At 37.3% G+C, this 27,123-nt stretch overlaps 1 protein-coding gene across 1 annotated transcript; it reads right to left on the bottom strand.

The window, feature by feature from the left end:
- Positions 1-7,460: 7,460 nt before the first annotated feature.
- Positions 7,461-23,329, bottom strand: LOC139709512 (uncharacterized; the record flags this gene model as incomplete). The annotated part of the gene is made up of 9 exons (XM_071621471.1): positions 7,461-9,801; positions 10,554-10,794; positions 11,297-11,428; positions 11,684-11,820; positions 12,622-12,793; positions 14,638-14,759; positions 17,289-17,434; positions 22,098-22,201; positions 23,161-23,329. Coding segments are annotated over 9 exons (1,362 nt in total), but the record flags the coding sequence as incomplete, so codon positions are not given.
- Between the last annotated feature and the right edge of the window lie 3,794 nt (positions 23,330-27,123).

Raw genomic sequence — 27,123 nt, 5'->3', positions numbered from 1 at the left:
GTCAACGTAATAACGTACCAATACAAAAAGAAAGATGACTTCTCCTTTCCTCACAACCAATGTTGTGCTCGCCAGCGCTGAAAATTATGAAATAGTAGCCCTCCAAAGTTGGACCAACTTTTTTTCCTCATATCCGCAATGGTAGCGTTTCACTAGTAGGCCTATACAGTCATGTACAATTATTATTATCACGTAACAGAACTACTGCACTCATTTGTATTTTTTTCATTCAATTCATTTATTCATTCATCATCTCATTCTTTTATCTATTTTTTTTTTAAAGGAAACATCCTTCTACCGTCACAGGATCAATCCGTCGGGCTGAATTACATACCTGCATGTCTCTACAATATGCCATTTTATGAAAGAAATCTAATACCCAGGGTTGCAAAAGGGGCACATGAACTTCAATAATTGTATTCTGTCACACAATCCTTTTTTTTTTTTTTTTGACCGACATTTCAGGACGTGTCGAACAAAGTTATACCACACATTTGCGATGAATAAAGCGAATGTTACGTCAACAGATCATTCCACCATAATGTATAAGAAATATGACCTCCCTCCTCATACATGACAAGGTACAAACCCGTTTTCAGTGTTCAGCCTCTTGTTAGCATATTAATGACGTGCGAATGATAAACTCAGTAAATAATGCGAAACAATATTTCTGATCATTTGTACAATAGTGTTAAAACTGTATTCAAACGAGGTAAATAATATATCAACCAATCCGACCTGGCAGCAAAAATCCGCCATTACTGCGGTGTCCCATCGGCGTGTGCATATTTATGAGAATGCATGGTATACATGGCACCCGGTTCGCGCCAGCCGCAATTTATATCATGCATTCATGATCAGCATACGCGTGCGCAACTGTGACACCGCAATTAATGGCGGTGTTTTGTCAAGTCGGATCGATCTATTAAATAGGAGTGGCCGTTGTAGCTCAGTGGTTAATACCTAGCTCTCTTAACTCGTGAGGTCACTGGTTCAAGTCCCCTGCCAGTAGTAATTGTATCTTGGGATATTTAAGGCAATAACATCTCTAGTCTCATTTTCCTGCTCATTGTTTAGTCCTTCGAAATTAAAAACATTCTAATCCATGCAGGGTTTGTGCTTCAATATCCATCACAGAATAAGCGAAATTAACAAGTATACATGATGGTTAACGTATTGACATTCCATCAGAAGAAATCTCTTTAAAGTACGAATATGAGTACACTATGTAGTCTATAAAAATGGACCGCCTTTTAATTCTAGTCAAGAACTTAACCTTGAACTTCAAGTGGGAGGACTTATCCACTACTCGTATAACAAGCGACCCTACTGATTTTGTTTTCTATACAAATTCAATCGTTACCATTGATTGACAATAACTACTAATAGCTTTACTTCGCGGGGTTCCTTTCCGTACTCTCTAAAAAAAATCGAGTGAAAATTTTCACTCTTAAAGGAGTGAATACAAAAAAGAGTGAATTTTGAGTGAAATTGGAGTAAATTTTGAGTGAAAATATTCATTTTCACTCGTTTTAGAATGACGTCAGGGATCACTCCAAAATCTTCGAGTGATCCCGGAGGTCACTCCAAAATGAGTGAAAATGAACATTTTCACTCGAAATTCACTCTTTTTTGTATTCACTCCTTTAAGAGTGAAAATTTTCACTCGATTTTTTTTTTTTTTAGAGAGAGTACTGACGTCGATCACGAACTATAGTATAAGCTCGATAAGATATGCAGTTCTGCTTAAAACCTTTAATAATTCCTGATAGTATTAGAAAGCATTTCGCATCGCACGCAGACAACCGTCTATCTCCTGGTAATGATGCGACCAAATCGCCGGGTCACAGTGAAGTCATCCAAGCTACTTTACATTTAGATTATGATTATTCCACTCGTGAAGGTGAAAATCCGATCAACTTTGAAGTTGACCTGCAAGTAAGTAAATGAGTCCAATAAATTAGAAAAATAAAGCGAATCTGGTGGAAGATCAGTTTAAATTTCCTTGGCCTCAGGCGTGTAATAAATATCAAAGAGCAATATTGGTTATACTGAATATTAGTATGCTAATTACCGTGATTAGGGGCAGTGGCATGTCTCCCAAAGTCCTGCACGCAAACTTTCGTTGGATTTCCTTGTGTGTATAACATACACGTGTAACTTGTAGATTTTTTTTTTTTTCAATCATGATGAAAGACTCAATAATTATACTTTGTATGGTACCTCGACACTGGCGACTTCTAAACACCAGAGACTCCAACTCCGATCTCCCGCCGAAAACCCATTTTTGCAAAATCTATACCGTTCTCCCGCTGGAGATTTGATTTCTCCCGCTGGAGATTTGATTTCTCTCGCCCTGGCTCTGTGTCTCCCGGTGGAAAGGATTTCTTACTTATTGTTATCGTATGTTGAAAAAAATAAGCCTTAGATAGCACCGGAGAACATCTAGAACCCTATACAGGAACTTCGCGCTTCACACACATCAACTTGGAGTCTCCCGTTTGCTAGGGGTTCACGTTTCGGGCGGGAGAATCTCCAGATCAGAAGGTGCTTGGGGTTGGAGTCTCTGAAACACTCTTATGTACACCTTAATAGGGAATCGGTAGAGTACAGACGTGTAGCTGTTGACAACTCAACGAGTTTACCTGTAATCTGTATGATATCTTTGGGAACAAGACATGCTGGAAGATGGGAGTTTGTGGCCAATATTGTTTCGTGGAAACCCGTTGACCGTGGAATTTCATAACTTTCCTATTCAAAAACTTTACTCTGTCGACAGACATCTATTCCAAAGCAAAGTGTCCCTGAAATTTCACAACTTTCTGATTATGATATTATGTCCGCTTTATTTTCAATGAAACCTTAGAATTTCTGTGCATTCAATAATTCTGAAATCAAATGATTTTCTGATAAGTGTCCGATTCCCAGGAGGCCGTGTACAGTTCTGTTCACTTAGATTTACTGTCATTACGAGAAACAACACAAAATTAGAATTTCATTTCAATCTAAGAGAAAAAAAGTGTAATCATCTAGCGTGAACTAAAGTAAGAGAATACAAGCTTATACACGAATCTATGGACTAAATCAAATAACAGCAGATTACATAGTACATTCCTACTTATGAGTTTAAGCATGCTGGTGATCACAGAACTGTATAGATACATGAAACTTAACATCCAAATGATGATACACAGAACATAGCTATTTGAAAATTAAATTATCACATAGTAATTTATATCACCGCAAACAGGGTGGTCCACATGGGATTTGAGCATGGCGCTGCAACATGTTCGATTTCTTGTGCAACATTCTCAAAAGTATAGCAATTTACTATGCAACATCCTCAAGAATTGGCAACATGCTCAAAGTAAAATGTGATCAACATGTGCAAAACATGTGCAAAACTTGAGAAACATCAAACTACCACTGATACTTCGAAACTTTGTGGGCAAAACAGGAGAAAGAACATCAAACGCAAAGCACCACAATGGGAAATACAACTTAGTATTGAAGTGAAGTGAAATGAAGTGTACTTTGCACACATTATTATATAATTCATATACTGTATTCTCACATTCAAAGCCAGCAACATGCTCACATTTCAAGTTGTGGGCCACCCTGGCACAAAGATATAACAGTGGAGCAACCAGTTGGGGACAGCCTGTTATACTGTAGGAATAGCGCAATCATCAGTATCACCAATATTTGTTATTTTTAAACAACCATCCAAAAAATTGAAAAAAAAATACACCAATTACATTTCATGTACAATTTAAGTCGTGACAGATACATATTTTGTTTTAAAGCAATGGTAAGTTATAAGGCATTGAAGAAAAGCGTCTGCGTGTACCAAAGACTCTCAAAGTTACAAATTGTGTCAGACAAAAGTATATGTTACGTGTCATAAACGTGGATGACATAACACGTAACAACAAAATGGTCCTAAGAACCCACATTCAACATACAGTATATAGGTAAAAGAATGACACACTATTGCACTACAAATAAGAAATAAAGCATAGTTTCAAGAGATAGAATATATATAAATAGAAGGTTACGCATGGCATATCAAAGGACAATATGAAAGAAAATATTCCACTTCAAATAATGTTATGAGTTGCATATGGGATATCTACTCGGCACAAATTTTATTTGTGGAGGGGGTATTAAACCACTTGAGTACAATGTCATGTGCTGTATATGGGATATCTACTCTTCATAAACTTTGTTTGTGAAGGGGGCGATGATTTCATTAGATGGTTACAGCCTCTCATCACACTTTGTGATATCAGGGTAAAAAGTAATTGAATCTGAATCAAAACATTCAATCCATATAACCCTGTCATTCTAAAATGCTTTCCATATCTGGCAAGTCTCATTTCTGTGCTGCTTTTAAAATGTGTGGGAACTTCCCATACATCAACATATCAGCTAATCACCTGAGCATGATTGTCCTTTTTTTATAATTATTAAACCACAACAAATCGATATTCCAATATGTTTCTAAGAAACGTTTGGTAGCTTTAGAAACGTTAAAGTTTTACATCAATATATGCACCAGTCAAGAAGGACTGGAGACGATATTGAAATCAAACAAATATATATGTGGACTTTTGTTATTACAGGGTAAAAATGAAACACTTCACACAAGCAGCCATGTAGGCCTATCTGTCTGACATTATACCAAACTCATGCACATAAATTTGAACAAATTATTTCTCACACCAAATCATACGAGAGAAAGAGTATAATTTTGAAATCAGAACTGGCAAACATTGTCGGTGTAATTTTGTACTTGCACACTAATCAATAAAGCTTATCATGTAAACATATCACGCTATTATATAATCTCGCAATAACAAACTGCTGAGGTCTTTCTTCTACATAAAGGAAAAAAAATCTTCTACAAACGTAATGATTACATGATGAAGTTTGCATACTATATAAATATTTGTTCACACTGTAAATCATAACTGAGAGATCCTTTGGAGGTGACAAAAATGTTTATATTTTGGTTGTGAACCCCCGCAAAACCAACTTTCATACACGAAAGTAACTTTTCTTCTTTTTCTCTCTGAAATAAACATGGAAGTGTAATGAGTCTATTGTTTAGCATGATTCTGCTAATAATGTAAAAGCACTAACTGTAGTTCTACAGTTTGCATATTCTTACATTAGTTCAGCAGCACTTTATACCTATACCATACTATAATATACTATAATAAAAAATAACATACACGTGCAAGACTAGATTGTGGATTCTTTCATGCATCATTTTCATTTCAAAGCCTTTATGACTGTCTGATATAATTTAACTTAATGAATAGCTTAGATATTGAGGTAAGGCCCCTAAAAAGGGATTAAAACAGCCACAACCCTGCCAATTAAGATAGATAATTCCAATAAAAAAAAAAGGTCATCAGCTTTCATTGAAATAAAAGCTATAACATGCATACCCAGATCTTTTAGGTATAACAGAGTATGGCCTTACATTGCTTGAGCTCTGATTTTTGCAGTGATATGCATTTCCTTACAAGGATGATTGTCTTTTTTTACAGACATATTGATTGCAAGTCAGATTAAAACATAGGCAACTAATGTCCACTCACAGACACAATTCAAAAATATACAAACACTGGCATAAGTGGATTTCTAGCAAAGTGTACAAAGACTCAAAATCTCAGCATAAATATTGCCACATTTTGGGAAAAAAGCCTGTTCACGTATTTCACATGATGTGATAAAAGAATTGCATAAAAAATATCAGTGAGATGGGGGAAAAAATCATAACCTTGCCTTACAAATTCATCAGTTATAAAAGAGTTGGCACCCAAATTTCTTGAGAACATTCAGTTCCTGGAAAGCCCAATATTTGAATGCATTGCTGCATTATGATTGACAAATCACACTAATAACTAAGCACTGGTACAAAACATTCGCCAAATCAGTTTGAGCAGCACTTTCAAAGTGTTCACAAATTTAAATACTGCAAATTATTCCATGCTTTGGGTAGTTTTGAGATACACACTCTGGTGGGGTTGACAACTCAGCAAGCATTACTAAATATCATATCCAGTGACTGAATTTATGAGACTTTTAATGTAAGAAGAAAATGGGTGCTCTGCTGAACGTCTCCTGGGCCCCGTTGCAAGAAAGTTGCAATCAATTGCAAATAATTGCTAATTTTGAAACAACCATTCTGATTGGCTCAGGGTCTGCCCTATTAAGAGGACATGCATGCAACAATGATTTTGATTGGCCAGTGACAATCAGTTGCAAGTTTCGTTTAAACGCAAAGTTTCTAGCAATGGGGCCCTGGTCAATCTTGGACCCATTCACATCTCGTTTTGTTGTACAATCTTGAGTCGGAGTTTAGATCACAGCAGTGGGCAGAAAACAAAACAAACATATCAATGCACATGAATAAGTGGCTCCTTGCCTCTATATATGGCATATAAGATTTTGCATGTGAAGAGCCATAATCACAAATTTATGCAGTCCAAACATGTCACCTTCACACCTGACAGAGCTGACACCCAATAGTGAAAACACACTGTGAAGAAAGCAGCCATGCTTGCCACAAACATAGATTCTGCCATTTTGTAAGTTCACTACGAGTTGCTCAGTATTTTCCACACATTTCTACAGAATTTCCCTGTTCAAAATCAGACAAACACACACACACACACACACACTCACAGAAATCCTTTTTACCTTGTGTGACACAATCCTGATGGCTCATAATAAAGACTCACTCTTAATATCTGTGATCTGCGATCTGTATGCTGTAGTCAATCACCTGTAATCTGTACCGGGCAGAATCTGCCACATCCATAATCCGCACAGATTTAATACCAGTAGAGCTAAGTGGCAAATCTTATGCACTATGAAAGTGGACAACCAAAGACCAGCGCTCCTTATTCTTCGAGCAAATACAGGCCAGTGCTGCCCTCATTAAGAAAGTGAAATGCGGCATCTATCAAAAATACAGATTACCAGTAGCAGAGCACAGTGGCAAATTTTATACACTACTGTAACAAAAGTTGACAACCATATTGTATACCAGTGCTTTCTTATTCTTCAAGCACATACAGGGCAGCGCTCCCCTCATTAAGAAAGTGAAATGTGGCATCTTGTAGTCTTCAAGATGTCCTGACAAACCAGAAAGTTCATTACTCATACCCTTCTCTTTCTGTACAGAAGCCTGACCTGAATCAAGGTCATGAGCAGAATCTGTGAACTTCAAACACAAATTTGACAAATTTAAAAAGAATATTATATATGTACAGCTCATATGGATATTCAATACAACAGTAGTACTACTTGCAAATGCGTGGATAAGTTGCACACAAAAAATACAGGCACTGTGTAATATGCGGCTGCATCAGGGCCGTTAGATATATCCAAGACGCCCCAACACCTCATTGTCATTGAAACGGCGCACCTCAAAGCATGTAGGGCATTATGCCCTTGCAAATTCTACGATTCTTATACAATTCCTGCACGTACATGTATCATGTCACATACACACAATTTTGAGAATGAAGATTCTTGTCATGTGCTAGCCATGGAAGATTCACAATTGTCACGAGGAATTTGAATTTTGATCTTTCATTGATACAAAATATATAATATATATGATAACTAAATAATATATTTATTTGGTTTAAAGAAGTCACCCTGTAATTACCATAGCAAAGGGCTGATATTGATCTCTTATTCTTCAAACTATGGATTACAATTACTCTGCTTTGCATTGCAACCATTAAAGGGATGGTACAGTATTGGTGGAGATGAGAATTGGACTTTTAACTTTTTGCGAGATACCAAGAAAACACTTAAGATATAGTACAGAACATACCATTTTAAGAGAAATTAAAAGTTTATTTGAAAAAAATCAGGATTGGAATAACTGAAACATCCAAAAACAAAGTAAAACAAAGCGAACATGATAAAGTGTGGGTCCCACACTTTATTAGAATCGTCTTTTTTGGATATCTCAGCCATTTCAAAACCAATTTTCATCGAATAAACGTTGAATTCCTCATAGAATTACATGCTCTTTCATATTTCATAAGAAGTTTCTCATTATCTCACTAAAAATGTTAGAAACCTGAAATTAGGTCACAACCAAAACTATACGATCCCTTTAAAGCGATGCGAGGTGGGCTTTATTGCGCATGCAATACGTTAACACCTAGGCAATAAGTCTGCATGTATTACTTCGTAAATTTCTATATACTGTAAAACTTGAAACATTCTATGCATGAAACTTTCTCAAATTTGGCGACTGGCATTTGGTACATTTTGTGCAAACCAAACTTTTACACATATTTCCCTTTCACAAATCTTGGCTCCTCATAAAATTTGTGAAAATTTCATGCACACATAAGTTTCTGATTTTACAGTATATTAGCAATTGCATCTATTCTAAGACAATACTATAAACCCATCCAGCAGCATGAGCTGTTTTGATGCCAAAGCTAAGAAAAACCTTTTTGGTATTTTGGAAGGTCAGGAGATGAAGTCAGCACCTTTAAAATCATTAAGTAGTATGTTCCAACTCTCTGCATAATTCTCAAGAATCCCAACTGGCATACATTCAAAAATCTCTCAACTCAATTCTGAATATCACAAAAATACTGATTTGATTTAGAAAACAATGCTATTATTGATTTAATTCATAACAATGTTTCTACAATTACTATTTGACATCAAAATGGATGTTACTTTGCGGAAAAAAACTAGCAAAAATTAACAAATTTTTTTTCTCTCTCTCCTGAAAAATTCGTGATTTCTGAGATACGAGCTCTTGGAACACTAGGGAGAGTTGGTATGTTATCAGCAATCAGCATTTGCTACGCAAATGAGCACTGATATGCAAACGAGCATTATTATGCATGCAAACAGTACAAGAGACATTGCTGTAAGAGGCCAACGACCTCATTGATGATAATACATGTACTTCAAAGACGTGACACTGAAGGGGTTAACCGTAAAGCAGTGAAATTTTTTTTTTAATGTACTGATACAATGTCCTCACTGCATACACTAAATCTTTCTGTTGTCTGTCAGAGCTCAATGTTTCTTTAATACTATAAAGTCTAATTTTTCGAGTGACTGTTCTTAATTTTGATTGAACTTACGCATATTAACTATAAATCTCTCTTCCTCACTGCATCAGTGAATTCACTAATCACAATTATACAAACACAGTACGAAATGCAGATTAATGTACACTATCATCATATATCATTGAAATACCTACACGCATAAATATGAGGTTACCAGAGACCCTGTGTTTCAAAAGCCTGGTATTCATCTTAGAGGAGCTTTTCACACTTGTATATAAATTTGAAAGCCCAAGGCGCATTGACAGTGAAAGTGACAATCTGCGATATTTGCTGTATCAAAGGCACAAATGAGACAGTGACAAAAGTGCTGGGGAAAAGGAGAAAGAGAGTGAATCTGTGCTGTGTCCTCAACAAGGCAGTTCTGTGAATGGATTAGAAGGAATCTGGGTATTCACGTCTGTGAGCGACGTCTGTGCAAAGAGATGCTGCAGTCCCTTACTTTGCAACGGACCAAGAGGGCTCGCTAGTGGGCTGGGTCCAGGTCCTATCCTCCACTGTGACTAATTAAGACCCGGGGCCTTTCTTTTTTTACTTAGCCTGGGCCAGGGCCTTGATCTCAGCGCTGAGAACTTTGGTGATGTGGATGGCCTCCTGCGCCTCCTCTCCTCCGATCTTCTCCAGGGCCATGTGGGCCGCCTCACGCACGTTGGAGATGGCATCGTTTCTCCTGCAGAAAAACACAACAACAACAACAAAATCACACACAAAGTCACCAAAGCTCAATATAGTGCCTGGTAGCCTTTTTTCTCAGAATCTAGCTCTTTTGTGTCAAGTGTGTCAACCCAACAGCACTCTGAGATCTAAAAATTACGGTGATATTCAAGTGACTTCTATTTGTGCCTTATTGTAGTGCCTGGTAGCCTTTTTCTCAGATTCTAGCTCTTTTGTGTCAGTGTGTTGACCAAAGAGCATTCTGAGATCTACAAATGTGCTAAAGTGATTTTTATAGGTGGCAATGCCAGACTAGTTTAAAGTTAGACTGAAAAGAAAGAATACAATTTCATAAGCACAACAGTGCATACAGCTCTGCTCTATAGTTCGTGATATTTGCTGCCAAATACGGACAGTAAAAATTGGTCATTCAAAGCATACGGAAAGAATTTTAGACAGGTCTCCAAAAATACTGATAACTTCATACAAGTGATTTATTACATAGACAACAAGGTACCCAACACTCTTTTCCAGAAGTTAATTTGTTAGAAGTTGAAATTTCCATCACTTTCAGGTGGTACTTCAGTGAGTTAACAAACACCAGAATTTGATGAGCTGTACTTAAGTTTTAAAGCTGAAAATCTCTGCCTTGCAAATATAACTGCCGCTGGAGAGTCTAATCACGTGAGGTTTTTGTTGTAAGTTCTAACGCAGGGCCACAAATGCCTTGATTCATCTCCCTGCCGATCTTTTCTACTCAGAACTCACCACAAGTTCACCAGGGTGGGCACAGCCTGTCTGGCCTTCATATGGCCCAGGGCCAGGCACCCACTCTGCCTCACTAGGCGGTCCCTGTCCTTCAGCAGCCGCAGGAGGCGCCTCACCACCCGCAGGTTCTTGGGCGGGGCCACACGGGCGAGCGAGAGCGCCGCCACAGCCCGCACATTGTCATCACGGTCGGCGCAGAGGTCCATCATGGCTTCCACTACGGAGCGCGAGCGGAACTTGGCTACAAAGGGTAGAGGAGATGCATTTTTTGAAGGGAGATTAATATGAATGCAAACAAAAATATGAACATGAATAGTACATGAATATGCCTATTGCATTCAACACAGGGACTGTAGATCATTGCACAAATGATGCACAGGACAGAGTTGATCGGTGAGAATTTGATGAACGAGTTTAACTATGGAACTGTTTAAACCCACGAGCGCAGTGAGTGGGTTTTAGACTGTTCCAAAGATAAATGAGAGCATCCAATTCTCTCTGATCTCTCTGATCTGACCCGTAAATTCATGAAATATAACCATTTTCCCCATCATGTGTCCGGTACACCTACTACGCTATACACGACTTGAGCCATGCGTTCGGATTTTACTGGACGCATGGCACAGTGTGAATCAGTCCAAATCAGTGCATGACAAATGACCAATCAGATTGCAGAGATTCTCCAAAGCCCATTTTATAACAATATACAATATATACATCAGAGGGTAGTTCACCCCACTTACCAAGGTTCTGGATGGCATCGATCCTGACGGTGGAGTCCATGCTGAAGACTTCCAGCATGGTGTAGCGTTCCAACGCCTGCTCCTTCACCCTCTGCCAAAATTCCTGCCGCTCTTCATCGATGATGCAGAAATCTGAGAATAGAAAAAATGAATTATAGTGCAGTAAAGATTTATGATTTTTTTTTGACATCTATTGACAAGAAAAAGGTACAACATGCTAATTGATACTCTGCATTTTGCCCCTTGGTATCTAGAAAGCAAATTTTCTGACCCTGTGAATGGCTGCATAATAAGCGAAGGCGACTCAAAACCTTCCTATGTTGAGGAGTGCTGCCAGTATTACACCACAGGAAGAGGGTGACAGATTTAGCATCTCGAAAGACTCACGCTCGTAGCTGTCATGCGAGATGAAATTGTCCTGCTCTTCATCGAGTTCTTCCGTTAGAACGGGAATGATCCAGTCGAGGGTGACCCCGATCTTAGCAAGCTCATCTGTGCATTCCTCCTTGAAGGCTACCATGAAACTGTCAAGCAAAAAAAAACATCAAAGAAAACATAATCGGCAAAGAAATAGAAATTTCTTCTTCAGAAAAGATACCAAACAATAAGTTGTGTGGAAAGAAACACAGAGAATCAAGCAATGATTCTAAGTCTTGTTCTATCATTAAACCAAGTATTCAGAGTGGTCTTACATGTACTTTGTACTCCATGAAGAGTTCTTAAAGATACTTTTAGTGTATACACAAGGAAATCCACAGTTTTTCCTTTTCACAAATTCCGAAAGAGACCTGTCATTTACTAAATAATGAGCAAAAATGTTATTTCTGGTGTTGACTCGATGTGAACTTTACATCATCTCAGAAGTAGGAGAGCACAAACTCTTCTTCTTGGATAAGAAAATCACTTTTAATATATCTTTAATATATCAAAATTTTGTTACTACCACACAATAAATATAAATAACAATATATAAATGTGATAATTCTGGCACCAGAATTTTTACCTTGATTTAACAAAATTTTCTTATAACCATGTTTGTTGTCATGGGCAGCATCACGTCAACTGTAAAACCAGAAATTTTCATGTGCATGAATTCTACAAGAAGCCAAGATTCACCACAGTGAAATGCACACAAATGTTTTTTCCTACACAATGCATTGAATCCCAATGGAAATTTGCAAGAGATTCATGGAACAAAAAAGGCTGTTTTCTCCAATTTGAAAAAAAAAAAATGTGTGCTACAAATAACTGTTTCTAGATTTACAGGAACAGAAGAAGGTTGAACATGTAATGCATGCGGTCAGCAAAGCGACCTCTGAACTCACTCTTCCACGGACACCGACGTTTGACCCTTGAAGTGGCTCTCCCAGAAGTCTTTCTTCTCTTCCTCCTTGTCAACTTTCAGCCGGTGGACGTTGAGTCGGGTTCTCGTCTCTCGCCGCTTCAGGACCGGGTGCTTTTTGCCCGTCTGGCCCTCCCCCTCCTCCTCCTCTTGATCTGTGCGGGAAGACGATAAAATAAAAACAGAATCTTATATCATTCACAGCAGTTTGCCTCCTCTATAGTCCTTCTGCACCCAGTCAGTGATAGATAGTCTGTGATGCAAAGAAAATTCCAATGCAAAGAAAACTTGTACCAATAGGATGGGGAGCAACATGTATTAAAGGGAAGCAGTCCTGAGATTTTCACTGTACTGATAATTAAGAAGAGTAAAAAATATAACCTTTCACCAATTTATACGCGTGGACATCAAAAATTGTCTCCGTACGGATTTTAAAAAAATAATTCCTGCAAGCGATCGTGTAAGAGCCTGCCAAAAGGTGCATCGTCATTGATGCCCTACTCTCAAGTTGACAGCCGTGCCTCAGAAAACCAATTTAAGTGTTCAAAATGATCATATCTGATTTTTTCATAAAATGTGACAATATGTGGTTTTATTATTTCAAACAAAATATTTCAAGCTCATTTATATATACAATTAATATAAAAATAAATAGTAAACATGTATTTATAAATAACTAGGGATGACGAGCAGAACACCGCTGGAAAGAGTTGTGCATCAATGACGTATGACTCTCCGCCAAGACTTGCTCATTTGCAGAGTCACACTTTTTTAACCGAAATGTACAAACTTATTTGGTGATTTGAAAGTTTGTTTTTGATGAAAGTAGTTCATTGGAGGTACCAACAACAACATATCTTTTTAAATTTCGTGAGGACTGCATCCCTTTAACTCATTGAAGACTGGTCCTGAGTTCTTTTTAAGTGGACATTTTTGTGGAGGGGACAATTTTGGGCACTTCGCACTACACGAAACTACATGTACAGCAAAATTATAAACACACAAATTCTTTGCTTGTTATGTTTAATTACAGTAATTTATATTTTGATTCTGCAAATCTAAATACACGCAAAATTCATCTCAGCCGGCTGAGCGCGAAAAAAGATACTCATGGAAAAATGTCTACATTTACAGCATGCTCAGCTGGGTGTTTTTTCGAAAATTGCAATGGGGTGGCTGCAGACAATTCTGGTGCAGGTGGAGAGTTCCATTTTCAGGAGGCAAGATACTGCCTCAGTAGTGAAAATGTTGAACAGGAAATTTCTTTAAGTTTCCATTTTTGCAGTTCTTCTCAGTGAACACTTGGCATTATTTGCTGACTGTATTACTCACAATTGTGGTGCCTATTAGAATTTTAAAACAAATGAAATGAAGACAAATTACGTACATGCCACTTTTAAACATATCAAACTATTAAAGTCCATCATCAGATACAGCAATGTAAGACCTTTCTAGTGATACCTCATTTCCTATATAACAAACAGAGTTTTCTTCACGTTATGAGTGTTCTTGATGTATTCATCATCAAGAGTATTCTTTAAGTTATGATTGAATAAATGCCCTTAGTGACTTTAATCCCAAATATCTCCTGTTATCATAAAACAAGAACAGAGTTAACTCATTTTGGGATCAAACTCTTGAAATAAATTTCAATAAATTGTGACAAGAGTTTTGATAATAAGCTCTGAAAATTACAAATTAATCATTTTTTTTTGACAGCAAGCAAAGAGTTGCTCTTATAAGATGACAACCATCTCTACAAATAGGGTTCCATGACATTTGCTCCTGAGACAATTGCTCACATGAAATACTGCATGATAAACAAAACATAAATTCTACCCACACACATAATCCTGACACTAATCCTAACCCTCACATCAAACTAAACCTTAAACTCTATCACAACCCTAACTCTAAGTCCTTGGAGTACATAAGACCGCAGCAATTACTGCTGCGAACAAAAGTCACGTCAACACAAATAAAGCTACACATCACTCACTGTCTGCATCATAGAGTTCTTTCAGCTTTGCCTTGATGCTGGCAGCAAGCTGGGAAAAGCTCTCCTCAAATTTGCTCTCATCCTCAAAGTTGAAACGCCTGATGGGCGCCAGCTGAAGTCGCCTAGATATGCACAGGAAAATGAGTTCACTTTTAATCCTTGGAAGACTACTCCCAAGTATCAACCGATTCGGGTTCATTGAGGGCAGCAGACAATTTGTGGCACTGAGCGCAGCCATTAGTTCAAATTGCGGTGTCCCAGCTTACCCCCCCCCCCCTCCCCCACCCCCAGGCAACATGTTTATCACGCACTTGTAACAAAGGTTTGCGCATTTAGCAAGCATTCGCGCACTCAGTACAAGATGCCTATTGGCTACAACAACCATGCATCAGTTTTTCATTCTGTGCGCGTGCTAATGAAGGGAGGGGGTCGGGGAGAGGGGAGGGGGGGTTGGCTGGGACACCGCAGTAATGGCGCTGCCCATGCCGATAACACACAAAGAGCGTCACAGAATCGGTCAATACTCTGGCAGCTATCTAATATGGAAAATGCATGTTTGATAAACAAAATCAGCTTGTCCTACAAGTGTAAATGTGTTAAGGCTATGGTCAGCTTTGACCAATGCACAGTGAGAGTTCAAGAAGAATCATCAACTTTTTTAAACCAAACAGGTACAACACAACATGTGTAAGATGTCAATGGTGTTCCTACTTAATGGTCCTGAAAGACCTAAAACACAATTCTAGTAATTATCAATGGATGTGTTCAGACAGCATGCACATGATATTAGGTTATGATTAGCCCCACTATTGTGGGTGTAGAAAGTCAAAAGTCATTACCATCAGGCTTGGTCAGACACCATGAAAGTCACTGTACCATTCACACCCAAATTCACATCCCTCTAGCCCAGCTTTATAAGCACAGTGCATTCAAGCAGGACTTTAGAAGTACAGTGTATCAAGTACAGTACAGAATAATCCCAAAACAGTTTACAAAACAAGCATATGTAACAACTTGCCCTAGCAAACACTAGAACATTTTCCCCAAAATTAACAAAATATGTGTTTCCTATCATCCTGTAAAACAGCAAAGGGTACCTGTATTAAAATTTTGTTTGGTTTCTGTTTTGTTTTGTGTTGTTTTGCTTTGCTTTTTGCAGGGTTCCTCTTTTTTTAAAAGTGGTTTGTGGATCTAGGCTGTGATGACATATTATGTTTAAATTACACGTACAGCTGTACTCTGGTTCAGTTGGAAACAATCAGCTTGATGTTGAGACACATTAAATGATCAAGGTAATGGACTAATGCCAGCCCCCTACGCAAAGGAAAAATAGTATGAAAATCTCTCTTTTGAAACGGCACTGCCCCCCCCCCCAAAAAAAAAAAAAACAAAAGAAAACAAAAACAAAAAACAAAAACAAAACAAAAGAAAACAAAACAAAAACAAAAACAAACAAAGGCCTTGAGAAAACCATTTTACCACAGAACAGATTACAGCTTTCACAGTGTTCATTCAGTCATATGTAACAGACAAAAAGGTGCAGTAGGCTGCTCACGGCAAACTAGTTAGTCTGGCTTCCAGCCCATCTGCCTATTTTGCTTCCCAGAACTAAACTGTCCACTAACAACATTTTATAAGAAGTAACAGGTGTGGGCCGGAGGGTCCTGTTCAGCAAAGGCAGTGAATTCCATTGCCGTGGCAGGCGCAGTTTGTGAAAGTGACTATTAAAAAGTTGGCAAAGGGTCTGGAAACTAGACTATAAGCAAACATTCACAAGTTCCTAATTGGATTATAGTGATTAAGAATCATCTCCCCAGTTACAATAGATTGTTCATGTCTTTATCTCCCATAATGCATACATATTATATGTACGAAGGAGAACCACTGTCAGAATTGAGAGCGCACAGTAATGAAATAATTTCTTTACACACGATTGAGTAGGCCTATGCACACACACATTTAAAAAAAAAAAAAAAAAAAGTCACAAAGTCAGCATTGAACATTAAAGGGATGATATAGTTTTGGTTGAAATGGGGATTCAGGTTCTGCATATTTAAGAGCATAATACAATTCTACAAGGAATTAGAAGTTTATTTGATGAAAACTGGTTTAGAAATGACCAAGATATCTAAAAACAAAAAGGTCCTAATAAAAGGTGGAATCCACCTCTTATCAGGACCACAACATTTGCTTTGTTTTTAGATACCTCAGCCATTTTAAAACTAATTTTCATAAGTAATTTTCATCAAGCTTTTATTTTCTCTTAGAATTGTATGCTCTTTGATAATTTCATATAAGTGGTTTCTTATCATTTTGCAAAAGATTAAAACCTGAATCCCCATCTCAACCAAAACTATACCATCCCTGTCATATTCTAGTGTATTGAGTATAATTTTTTTTTAAATGGTACTGCGGCTTTCAGAGTTGTTTTGTTTTGTTTTTGGTGTTTAAGCAATCTCAAAACAAATTTTCATAAAATAAACTGTTATTTCCTCTTAGAATTGTAAGCTCTTCCACATCTCCCAAGTGGTTTCTAATCATTTTGCAAAAGATTAAAACTTCAATCCCCATCTCAATGAAAACTATACCATCCCTTTAATATTCCAGCGTAACAAGCATCATAGAATGGCACTGTGGCCTTCAGAGCTTACATTCCAAAGTCCATGAGCTCTGTCACTTCTTTGGCCGACTCAATCATGCAGGGAAAGATGGGCTTGCTGGAGACGTAGGCCAGGGCCAGCTCGTCCTTGCAGTACTTGGACGTGGCTGACTTGGTGCTCAGCAGAGACAAAAACAACTGATGGTATTAAAAGATAGAAGATAATCAGAATTAAAGGGATTGTACAGTACTGGTTGAGGTGCAAATTTATGGTGAATGATGGATAAAAGAGAGACAGAAATAACATGTTCCTTTAAAGATACTACATGTATGCACACAGATGTTCAGATTTTCAATAACAGATCAAATCCATTTCAATGTCAACAAAATATATTAGGTATCAAACACCTTTCACTTTCATTTTGCCAACTACAACATCTTAAAAGAAGTGACAGTATGAAAATTTGCTCGACAACACACCGAGATGGTGCATGCTTGTTTTAAAGGTTGATAAATCATTACCTTAGTTACTCCAGATTCATGAATTTTTCTCAAGGAAAAACAGGGACAAATATGCCCACTATTGAAGCTGACAAGAGTAAAGTTCGCAAAGTGATATCAAAATGATGATTAAAAGATTGAACGTTTACATGCAAAATTAAAATTATTAACGTGCATCATTACTGCATGTGTACTATCATGTATGAAATATGCGGTGAAATTGATAGAGCTCTGACAGAATTCAGCATTTTGCATTCACCACTGCTGAAATCTCCGTCTAAATTAAAAACACAAAATTTAAGGAACAAGTTTACCTCTTTTCAAATTCATTGCAAAAGCCTTTGTGGCATGGGTCAAAGTCAAGGCATTGCACTACATTGTATCTCGTCATTATTCCTCATTGTATCATTCACAAAGGTTCAACTATCAAACTATTAAAGTTCATACAAGTACCAATACGGGTATCATGTGATTGAATTGCTGTAGAGCAAAATATCTTGATAACATGCATGCATGATACATGTACATGTACAGTACCTCACCCTGCTTAAAGTGCATAATGCATGATCCAACTTAATCCTCTGTTAGAAAAATACATACAACTGCTTTTAAATGAAAGTTTACACCACAGCGCAATCATGTCTCTGCTTTTTCATACACATAATTTTCTTTCCACCATTTGATATCTGTACAGAATTTTCAACACATATCCAGAGATTCTCATTCAGAATCTTTTACAGCCCCAAGATTGGCACACAAGCTGCAGTGTGACAGTTGTTTAAACAGTGAAATCTGACTCACCTACATCCTTGTATGCAAACTCGTATTTGAGAATTGACCCAAACTGTTAAACATTGACCCAAATTGTTAATTTCAATGTACAGTACACATCCAATACTGTCACAGCCAGTCAAAAATGCAAACCGATGCACTGCATTATGATTAAGGTAGACATCTAAACAGTGACATGCACCATACGTGATACTAATTACGTATTCAACTGTATACACAAGTGAAGTTTTTGACACAATGCACTGTGAGTGTACATTGTACCAGTTATGGAGATGTACACCCTTACTCAATTTCTCCTAGGATTTATTGCCTAAGAATTTTGTAATCTATGGAGCGTTTTAGGTGAGAAGCAGCAAAAAATAAAAATACAATACAATACAATACACAGTTTGCATCTAATTCAGTGTTCATTTTGCACTATGCAAACAATGAAACCACACACTGCCAAGTGCACTTTTTGCCACTAAGATCTAGTACATCATTGTACATTGTATTACTTTTTGTGACTCACATACTCAATCAATGATATTGGCTTGAAAGTGGTAATAAAGGAAAGTGCTCACGAACCAGACCAGGGAAGGTGAGTAAATATTAAAAGTTAAAGAGCTGTTTTTAATGGCCTCATTTCAGGATGTGGTGCCAAATGGGTTTTAACTCTCAAATTGATACATGCAGGTTGATGATAGATTTGGCAAAACGCTGCTTTTCAATATCAATGATAATGAAATGATAATTGAACATTTGCTGTGTTTAGAATTGAGTCAAAGGCACTATCTCATTGTATGGCACATGGTTTAGTGCAGATTATAATAAATATGGAAAGTTAGATAAACTCCATTCTTTGCAATGTCATGCTATCCTGCAATATGATCTCCTTTCATAAAATTATGTAAATCATAAAATGTATTTAAATATGAGGGGACATACACAAATCAAGGAGTGTTAAATTACAGTGTCATTGCTTTTCCTACATGTATAATATTCAAACCCAAACTTGACTCAAGGATATCACCTCTATTAAATTTAATAAACATCATAAACATTATAAAAAGGGAAATAATATATTTAGTAATCTCATTAATTGTTTATGCTCACTACAAGGAAAAAAATTACGACATGATGTCTACAGGAGCTCAAGAAACACAATGTAATATGTGGGTACCATCAAATATTTGCAGCATAGTTTGAAATTCAAAATGTTTGTTGATTGAGTATATATACAGGTTGTAGCCTTCATCTTTGACGATCTTTTCACATTATTTCTGATCAACCAAAATGTATCTTTAAACCTCACTAATTGAATATTTGCCAAAACACAAACTTTGTACATTCAGCAAGGAAAAACCAGCCTTTAAAAGGGATGGTACAGTATTGGTGGAGATGACAATTGGGCTTTTAACATTTTGTAAGATACCAAGAAAACACTAAATGACATTTGTAGTACAGAGCATACCAGTTTAAGACGAATTCAAAGTTTATTTGATTAAAATCGGGTTTGGAATGACTGACACATCCAAAAACAAAGTAAAACAAATCTATCGTAATAAAGTGTAGGTGCCACACTTTATTAGAATCGCTCTTTTTTTGGATATCTCAGCCATTTTCAAAACCAATTTTCATCAAATAAACATTGAATTCCTCATAGAATTACGTGCTCTTCATAAGAGGTTTCTCATTATCTCACAAAAAAAAAAAATGTTTAGAAACCTGCAATTAGGTCTCAACCAAATCTGCATGATCCCTTTAATGCCATTCTCACATCAAATAACTGCAGATCTTGAAAAAAAAAAGTGGAACATTGACATAAAGCCAGGTAAACTAGTTTTCTTCCTTGGCAAGCATGTAGGTACCAATCAAACTAATTTGTCTCAACAAGAATTTCCTCCTTGAGCAACTTTATAGAAATGCAGAATGATTATTAATTATCAAAAAAGGAGAAAAACAACATTGGAGGTTTCAGGAAAATTGGACGGTCAGTTCAATGAATTTTCAACATTTCACATTGTGGGGTTGTAACACATTTTGAACTACTTTTTTCCGTGACTCGATCCTTCTGAGTATGAAAATGTAGTGTTTACCACTTATTACAACAGGGTTCGAAATTGGCAATGGTCCGCTGGCCATTGGCCACCCAAAATCACGTCGGACTAGTTAAAAATCATAAAATTCTGAAGTTGCTAGTCCGTCTGGCTAGCCAAAATATTGCTTCAGTGTCAAAATTGATTGTAAATAGTCCACCTGGCTAGTTTTAAAAAAAAAGTTAAGTGCGACCCCTTTAGAGATTGATTTGAAACATGCAATTGTACAGGAGGCCCTATATTGTGGATCATTTTAATTCTAAAAGCTGTGCCGTTAGTATTCTTCCCCGTCACTAGTATCCTGCCTCGAATATATTTTGAAGGATTGTTTTAAAAATTCATTTGACTACAGCTGCTTCCTTTTTGAAAATCTCCATCTCCAGGCACTGATTGTACCATAAGCCCCCTATAAATACCAAATCTCGACCTATCATCTATGTGAAAAAAAAAAGAACATGAGCACGCATCTGTTTTTGTCTTTTCAGCTCTTAGAAAGGTAGTATACTGTGCATTATGATTGATCATTGTACTGCATGCTAATAGCCATGTACATTTTGTAGTGGGTAAATAATGGCAACATAACTACTACACTGTATCATATTCAATACAGCCTTCACAAGCTTTGTGAAAACATTTCATTATCAATTTCTATCAGTTGCCGCTCTATTCAAGCAGCAAATGAAATCAATTCTCCCTAAAATCTATCAAAGAAGAGAATGTTAAGATACAAAATTGTACAAGGAGAGACAGACATATCATTTGATACAGTCTCTCTCTCTCTCTCTCTCTCTGCAAGAAAATTGTGTTTGAAAAGTTTGAGGACTACTGACAAACATGTACCACCACATGATGAAGTTTTAAAGGTACCACTAACAATTTTACAAATAAAACAATTTACATTTAAAACCCTCATACAGTGTATAATATCAAATGTTATGGCATGCAGTGGGTGGGGGGGGGGGGGACTTGCTGTAATGTGATCTCTATAAAAACAAAGGAGGTTGCCAAAATGTCCATCCAAAGTTTATCTCATATCCGTCCTTGTAATTACTCGAAGTAATATAACCTATTGAACAGACTTGATGATTTTTTTTTTTTTTTTTAATGAAATCCTGCATAATGTGTATATCAAGTGAAAGGCCATGGTCACTGCTACCTCCATTTGCACTTTATTGGCACTCTACAAGATTTTACATACCTCCACACAATTTTGGTGCATTTACCTCAATCGTACTTTAGTGTAGTACATATAATTTGATATGATGATTATTTAATTATTATTTACTGTACATTTTCAATTAAAGATTATCAATAATATAATATCATGCCTTGATGGCCTTGAAAGACATTGTGTCTTTAATACAGCAAGAAAGTGACAAACAATATGAGTGTTGACCTTTCAAACGGAATTCGTAAATGGAAAGATGTCTCTTTAATATCTTTCCCTGAATTAAACAAAATTTACTGGAAAGTGGATGGCAGAAAATTACCTTGGCATCAATGATGGCCTGTCCTATTTTGTTGAGGAATTCGACGCCGGCCTTCAACCCAGTCTCATCCACCCAGACAGTGATACCAGCTCCTTCCAAAGCATCTGGCATTCAAGAGATTAAAGAAAGAATTTTTTTTTTCTAAAAAGCTAATTTACAAGACTAATTCAAAGGTATTTGTCCAACAAACTTCGCAAACAGACTTCTGCCAGCTTTTATACTTCATGTCGGACTGCAAAGCTGAACCAATGTATCAATGACAGAATCATTACTCCAAAAGCTTGCAATTATTCACAGAGTAACTTGAAAAACTGACAATGTTGGTTGCCAAACAGTAGATCTTACTTGCCTATGCTAGGGTCACAAGTCAAACTGTAGCACTGTGTTTATTCTACAGCACTGGTACACTAATGATTAAATTTATATTCTAAATTTAAACCCGAGAGAGTGTATAACGGGATTCCCCCACCCAAGTCCATGGTGGTGATTCCCATCATCTGTCTAAGGCAGAGACACTCTGGTTTTGGGGAATCAACAAGAAAGTGACACACAGACTTGAGCATTGGGTGGTGGTGGTGGTTTCCATTTTTTGTTTTTGTTTTTTGTTTCTTTGTTTCTTTGTTTGTTTGCTTGTTTGTTTGTTTGTCTTTTTAGACAGACCCAGAGCCTGGAACCAGGGTTATGGCATGGCTGGACATTTATTGTGAATATTCATTTTTGGAATGATACAACAACAAAACAACGGGTGCTGTTCGTTATTCCGAAGGTTCGCTATTCCGAAGGTTCGTTATTCCGAAGGGTCGTTATCCGAAACACGCAAATTCCCTATACCCAGAGGTTTGTTAATCCGAAAATTAAAAGGGGTTCGTTAATCCGAAAATTAAAAGGGGTTCGTTAATCCGAAAATTTGTGGCGTTATTCCGAAGGTTCGTTATTCCGAAGATTGGTTAATCCAAAAACGAAATTCGGAACAATGAACCTTCGGAATAACGAATCTTAGGAATAAAGAGCCTTCGGAATAACGAATCTTCGGAATAACGAGCTGTAACCCAAAAGAACTCACCCCTCATCTGTCTCATCTTGTCCCGGTCCTGATGGCTGTAGCTGATCATGAGGTCCTTTGGCTCCATGCTGAATGTCCTGACCGTTAGCGACCCTCGCCTCTCACCCGACACACCTGGGGACAAGATATCCGGGTTGTTGTCTTTTGGTTCCACGGAGGCTACTCCTATGTCAGATCCACGCTCTGGTCCTTCTGCGGCGCTCACTGGTCGCGACTCGTCCGCAGGCGTCGTAGCCCCACTTCTGTGCTTGTGCACACTCCCGCTGCTCCCCATTCGAGTGATTTAAAAGGGACACTTGAGAACGTCAACGCAAAAATGCCATGGAGCGACAGAAGGCTAGAGTGTCTAAGACTATGGTTTAGCGATGCAGTTTGCACATGTCCGTCGAGTAAGCGTGCGAAGGTAATGAAGGTGTGATGGAACTGTACAAATGTGTCACCAGTGAAAACAGAGGGAATATGCAAGGCGTGTGATGATTAAAGGGAAGTTGTAGCATGCAGTCTGCAGCCCCAGTTTGAGTTAATAGGTCAAAGCATGCACAAGTGATGAGGACAACATCCCATAATGCAATTTGACAAGAACACAGAGGACGCAATGGAATGCTTTGACCCAGCTCCCATCAGAAAGCTTCTACAGTTCGCAGGCCAGTACTTATTACAGTTGTAGCTTGCGAAGACTCCTTGCATGGACTAAAATGAGGAAGTACTGTATGTAGCTACAGAAAACAAGACAAAGCATACACCATTTTACCAGTAAATGTGTGAAATTGGAAACATCAGGAGTAACAAAAAGAAAAAATTAAAACACATGTCAATGATCAAGGATCGCATCATGGCACTGACAGAAACTATTGCATTGCCAGTCCTGAGTTTGCACAGAAATGAAGGCATCTACAGCTACATGTAGGCTACATACAAATGTAGGTCATAAAATGCAAAAGTTTTCTGAATGTATTTCACATGGCAATCTCTATTAAAGGATGAAAATTTCTGCATTAAAAGAATGTGTTTCTAGAATGAATCGTATGTCTACATGTCATGATTGAAAATGACCATGAATAAACAGCACCAAATCATTACATACAACTGTAGCAGTCAGGTAAACTAAACATTGATGAGAATGTGTGAACATTTTGAGTTTCAGGAGTTTAACTCTTTTATGTGCCACATTTGCTCACACGACTCAGCTGACGGCATGCCAACTTCGCATAATACAACATGTCTGTGACCCTGCACCACAAAGCACACAAAACGTCACCAGATATGGATTTTTAGTTATTAGGGCAGATTCTTGAAGAGCAGACTCTAAGCTTTAAAATGATGTATAACTCAATTCAAATGGACTCCCCTAACCTATCTAAATATTGGAAAGAAAGCACACACTCTGGAAAAGCGTGAACCGAGAAAAGAGGCTTTGAAGTACAAGGTCTACAATTGTATTTATGCGCTTTTGAATCTTTACCAAGCCGTGCTAGCTGTGCAATGAAAGGGACAAAACACAGGATGTAAACGACGCGTCAACAACAATGAAGGGATTATCAAATTAGGCTGAAGTTGAACATGTTCTATAAACACATTCTGTACATGATTAATGCCAACTTTCAAAGCAATAGCCTTGTCATTCAAATTTATGAAGTTCTTCCGTCGTGATGTTTTCATTGCAACTGATTGACAAATTGCCCTACATCGACGTAAATAAGCACTGAATTGATCAGTGTTTTAGTAGTAGCCATGATAAAAAATCATGGGCGTACATACTCGAGCAGGTTCGAATCCTGCTCGAGTATGTACGCCCATGATTTTTTATCATGGCTACTACTAAAACACTGATCAATTCAGTGCTTATTTACGTCGATGTAGGGCAATTTGTCAATCAGTTGCAATAGCCTTGTCCTTTCAAAAGTTATTAGACTTGAAAGTGAAGAGTGTGCAAAGGATTTCAAGAAATGAACAGGGAACTCTAAGACATACCTGATCGTTCTATTCTTCACAACAAAGGATGTAGAAAAACTGCTGAAAACACACTTTTCCATTCATGTTATGATCCCAAACTAAATAATAATGTAGAAGAAGTGAAGAGTTTGTTTGCAAAAACCGATAAGTCCATATTTGCCAAATGGAGATATTTGCGATTAAAGGTCAAGAAAGATAAAGAGAATAATAAGAAAATGTTTGCTTCTTTTGATCATAACTTTAAAAATATACCTATATATGTCATGACCAATATATCATTTAAAAGGTATTATTTTGTACTTTATGACAGAGATCGTACTTCAAAATCTTCAAAAATGGACTTATCGGTTTTTGCAAACAAGCCCTTCAAGTATAGCTCTTTCAGAAAATACATGTATGAAAAATTCAAGATTGACTCAGTTGACCCATTTCACTTTTTTGAGTCCTCACATAAAATCAAGGGGTTCGACTTTTTGTTCATTTTGTGATGCACGGTCACATACCGGTATGTGTATTCTAAATGGATTCCGCCCCCCCCCCCCCCCCTTCAGATCTCGCCTATGGAACGCGTGATCGCGCCGAAAATCGGCACATGCGACGCCCACGACGTATACTGTCAAAATGTATGGTTGCTTTCTCCAAAAAAATTTTTCTTATATTTTATACTGTATTAATTAATTATTGTAATTTATGCATAAAATCAGTTTTGGGCTCTAAATCACTTATTAATGCTCTAATTAAGCTAATTTCTTTTTTAAAATGTTTCTTGTATCATTCTCTTGAGACATAGGATAAAAAAAAATCTGTATCGAAATTAATTTCTTATGTATTTGATTGTTTTTTGAATTTCTTATGTATTTCTGTTTTTCGACCTTTTGTTTTTGTTTGTTTTGGGGCAAAATTTGTCACAGACATTTTTCGAAGCTTTATTATGCTTAAATAAATTGATTTCATCCATTCTAAGTCAAGATATGAATTTTTATGTGAATTAATTGAAAAAACACAATTTGCATTGGATTTGTACACAAAATCACGTTTTGGAGCAATTTTGGGGTCGACAAATTTTTTTTGAACGGGCGTCGCGTCAAAACGGTACGCGCGGGCGCAACAATTTTGGTCTCAAAAGTTGCGCGACACTTGAAAGAAAAAAGTCATGAAACATCGCAGCAGGAGCTTATTGCGCTGTGAAGATATTGCGTGAAACGTCGAGGGGGCGGATTCCCCCCCCCCCCCCCAGCCTGATTAGGGTTAAAAAGTCTAGGTTTTCTACACACATTTCAGAGGTCATGTTGTTACAGTCACGGTGTTACGGTGCACTTATTTAAAATCTATGTCCCAGTTTTCCTGTCACTTGATTCTTTAATCAAAGTTTACTTCATTATTATTATTGAGTCTCTAGTACATCCAGTGAACAGATCCACTATCAAAATGTTCATTAACTTCACAGAGTTTGGTCAGTAAACAAAGTGCACAAAAACCCAAGTCCATTTTGCGTCACGGTGTTACAGTGGTAATTAATCATGCATACTTCATTTACCACAGCAATTTTTCTTCCTTTCTTTTGTTTTCAAAATTGCTTATGACGATATGCATATACAAACTGTAGACACACAATAAAAAAATTTTCTCATGTGTTACATTTTGATTATATGCATTTGATGAGTGAAATTATACTCAAAAGTGTCACGGTGTTATCGTGGAATTGCCCTAAAATGAACCATAGCCACTTCTGGGATCAAACTCTTCACAAATAGAAACAAGTTGTAGGCAAAGCTACGCACCACCAGCAATAGCAGCGCAAGAATGCAGCAGAGGGCTCTAAAGAAAAGAAAACTACGCATACAGATGAAAAAAATCTGACCACAATGAGGACTTCACATTTTGGCACGGCACATTAATGAGCCAACAGGGAAAAAAAAAAAATTGCTACTTCAGGTAATTTGAATTTTGGAGGTCAAATTCATGTTTCACTTATAAAAAGTGTGATACCACACTCAATACAGTATTCAA

The sequence above is a fragment of the Diadema antillarum genome, unplaced genomic scaffold, assembly GCF_040938485.1.
Source record: "Diadema antillarum isolate AM-2024a unplaced genomic scaffold, OU_Dant_1.0 seq00001441_RagTag, whole genome shotgun sequence".
NCBI classification, from domain to species: Eukaryota; Metazoa; Echinodermata; class Echinoidea; order Diadematoida; family Diadematidae; genus Diadema; species Diadema antillarum.
The sequence above is the reverse complement of the archived record's forward strand: the minus strand, read 5'-3'. Positions and strand labels throughout refer to the sequence as shown.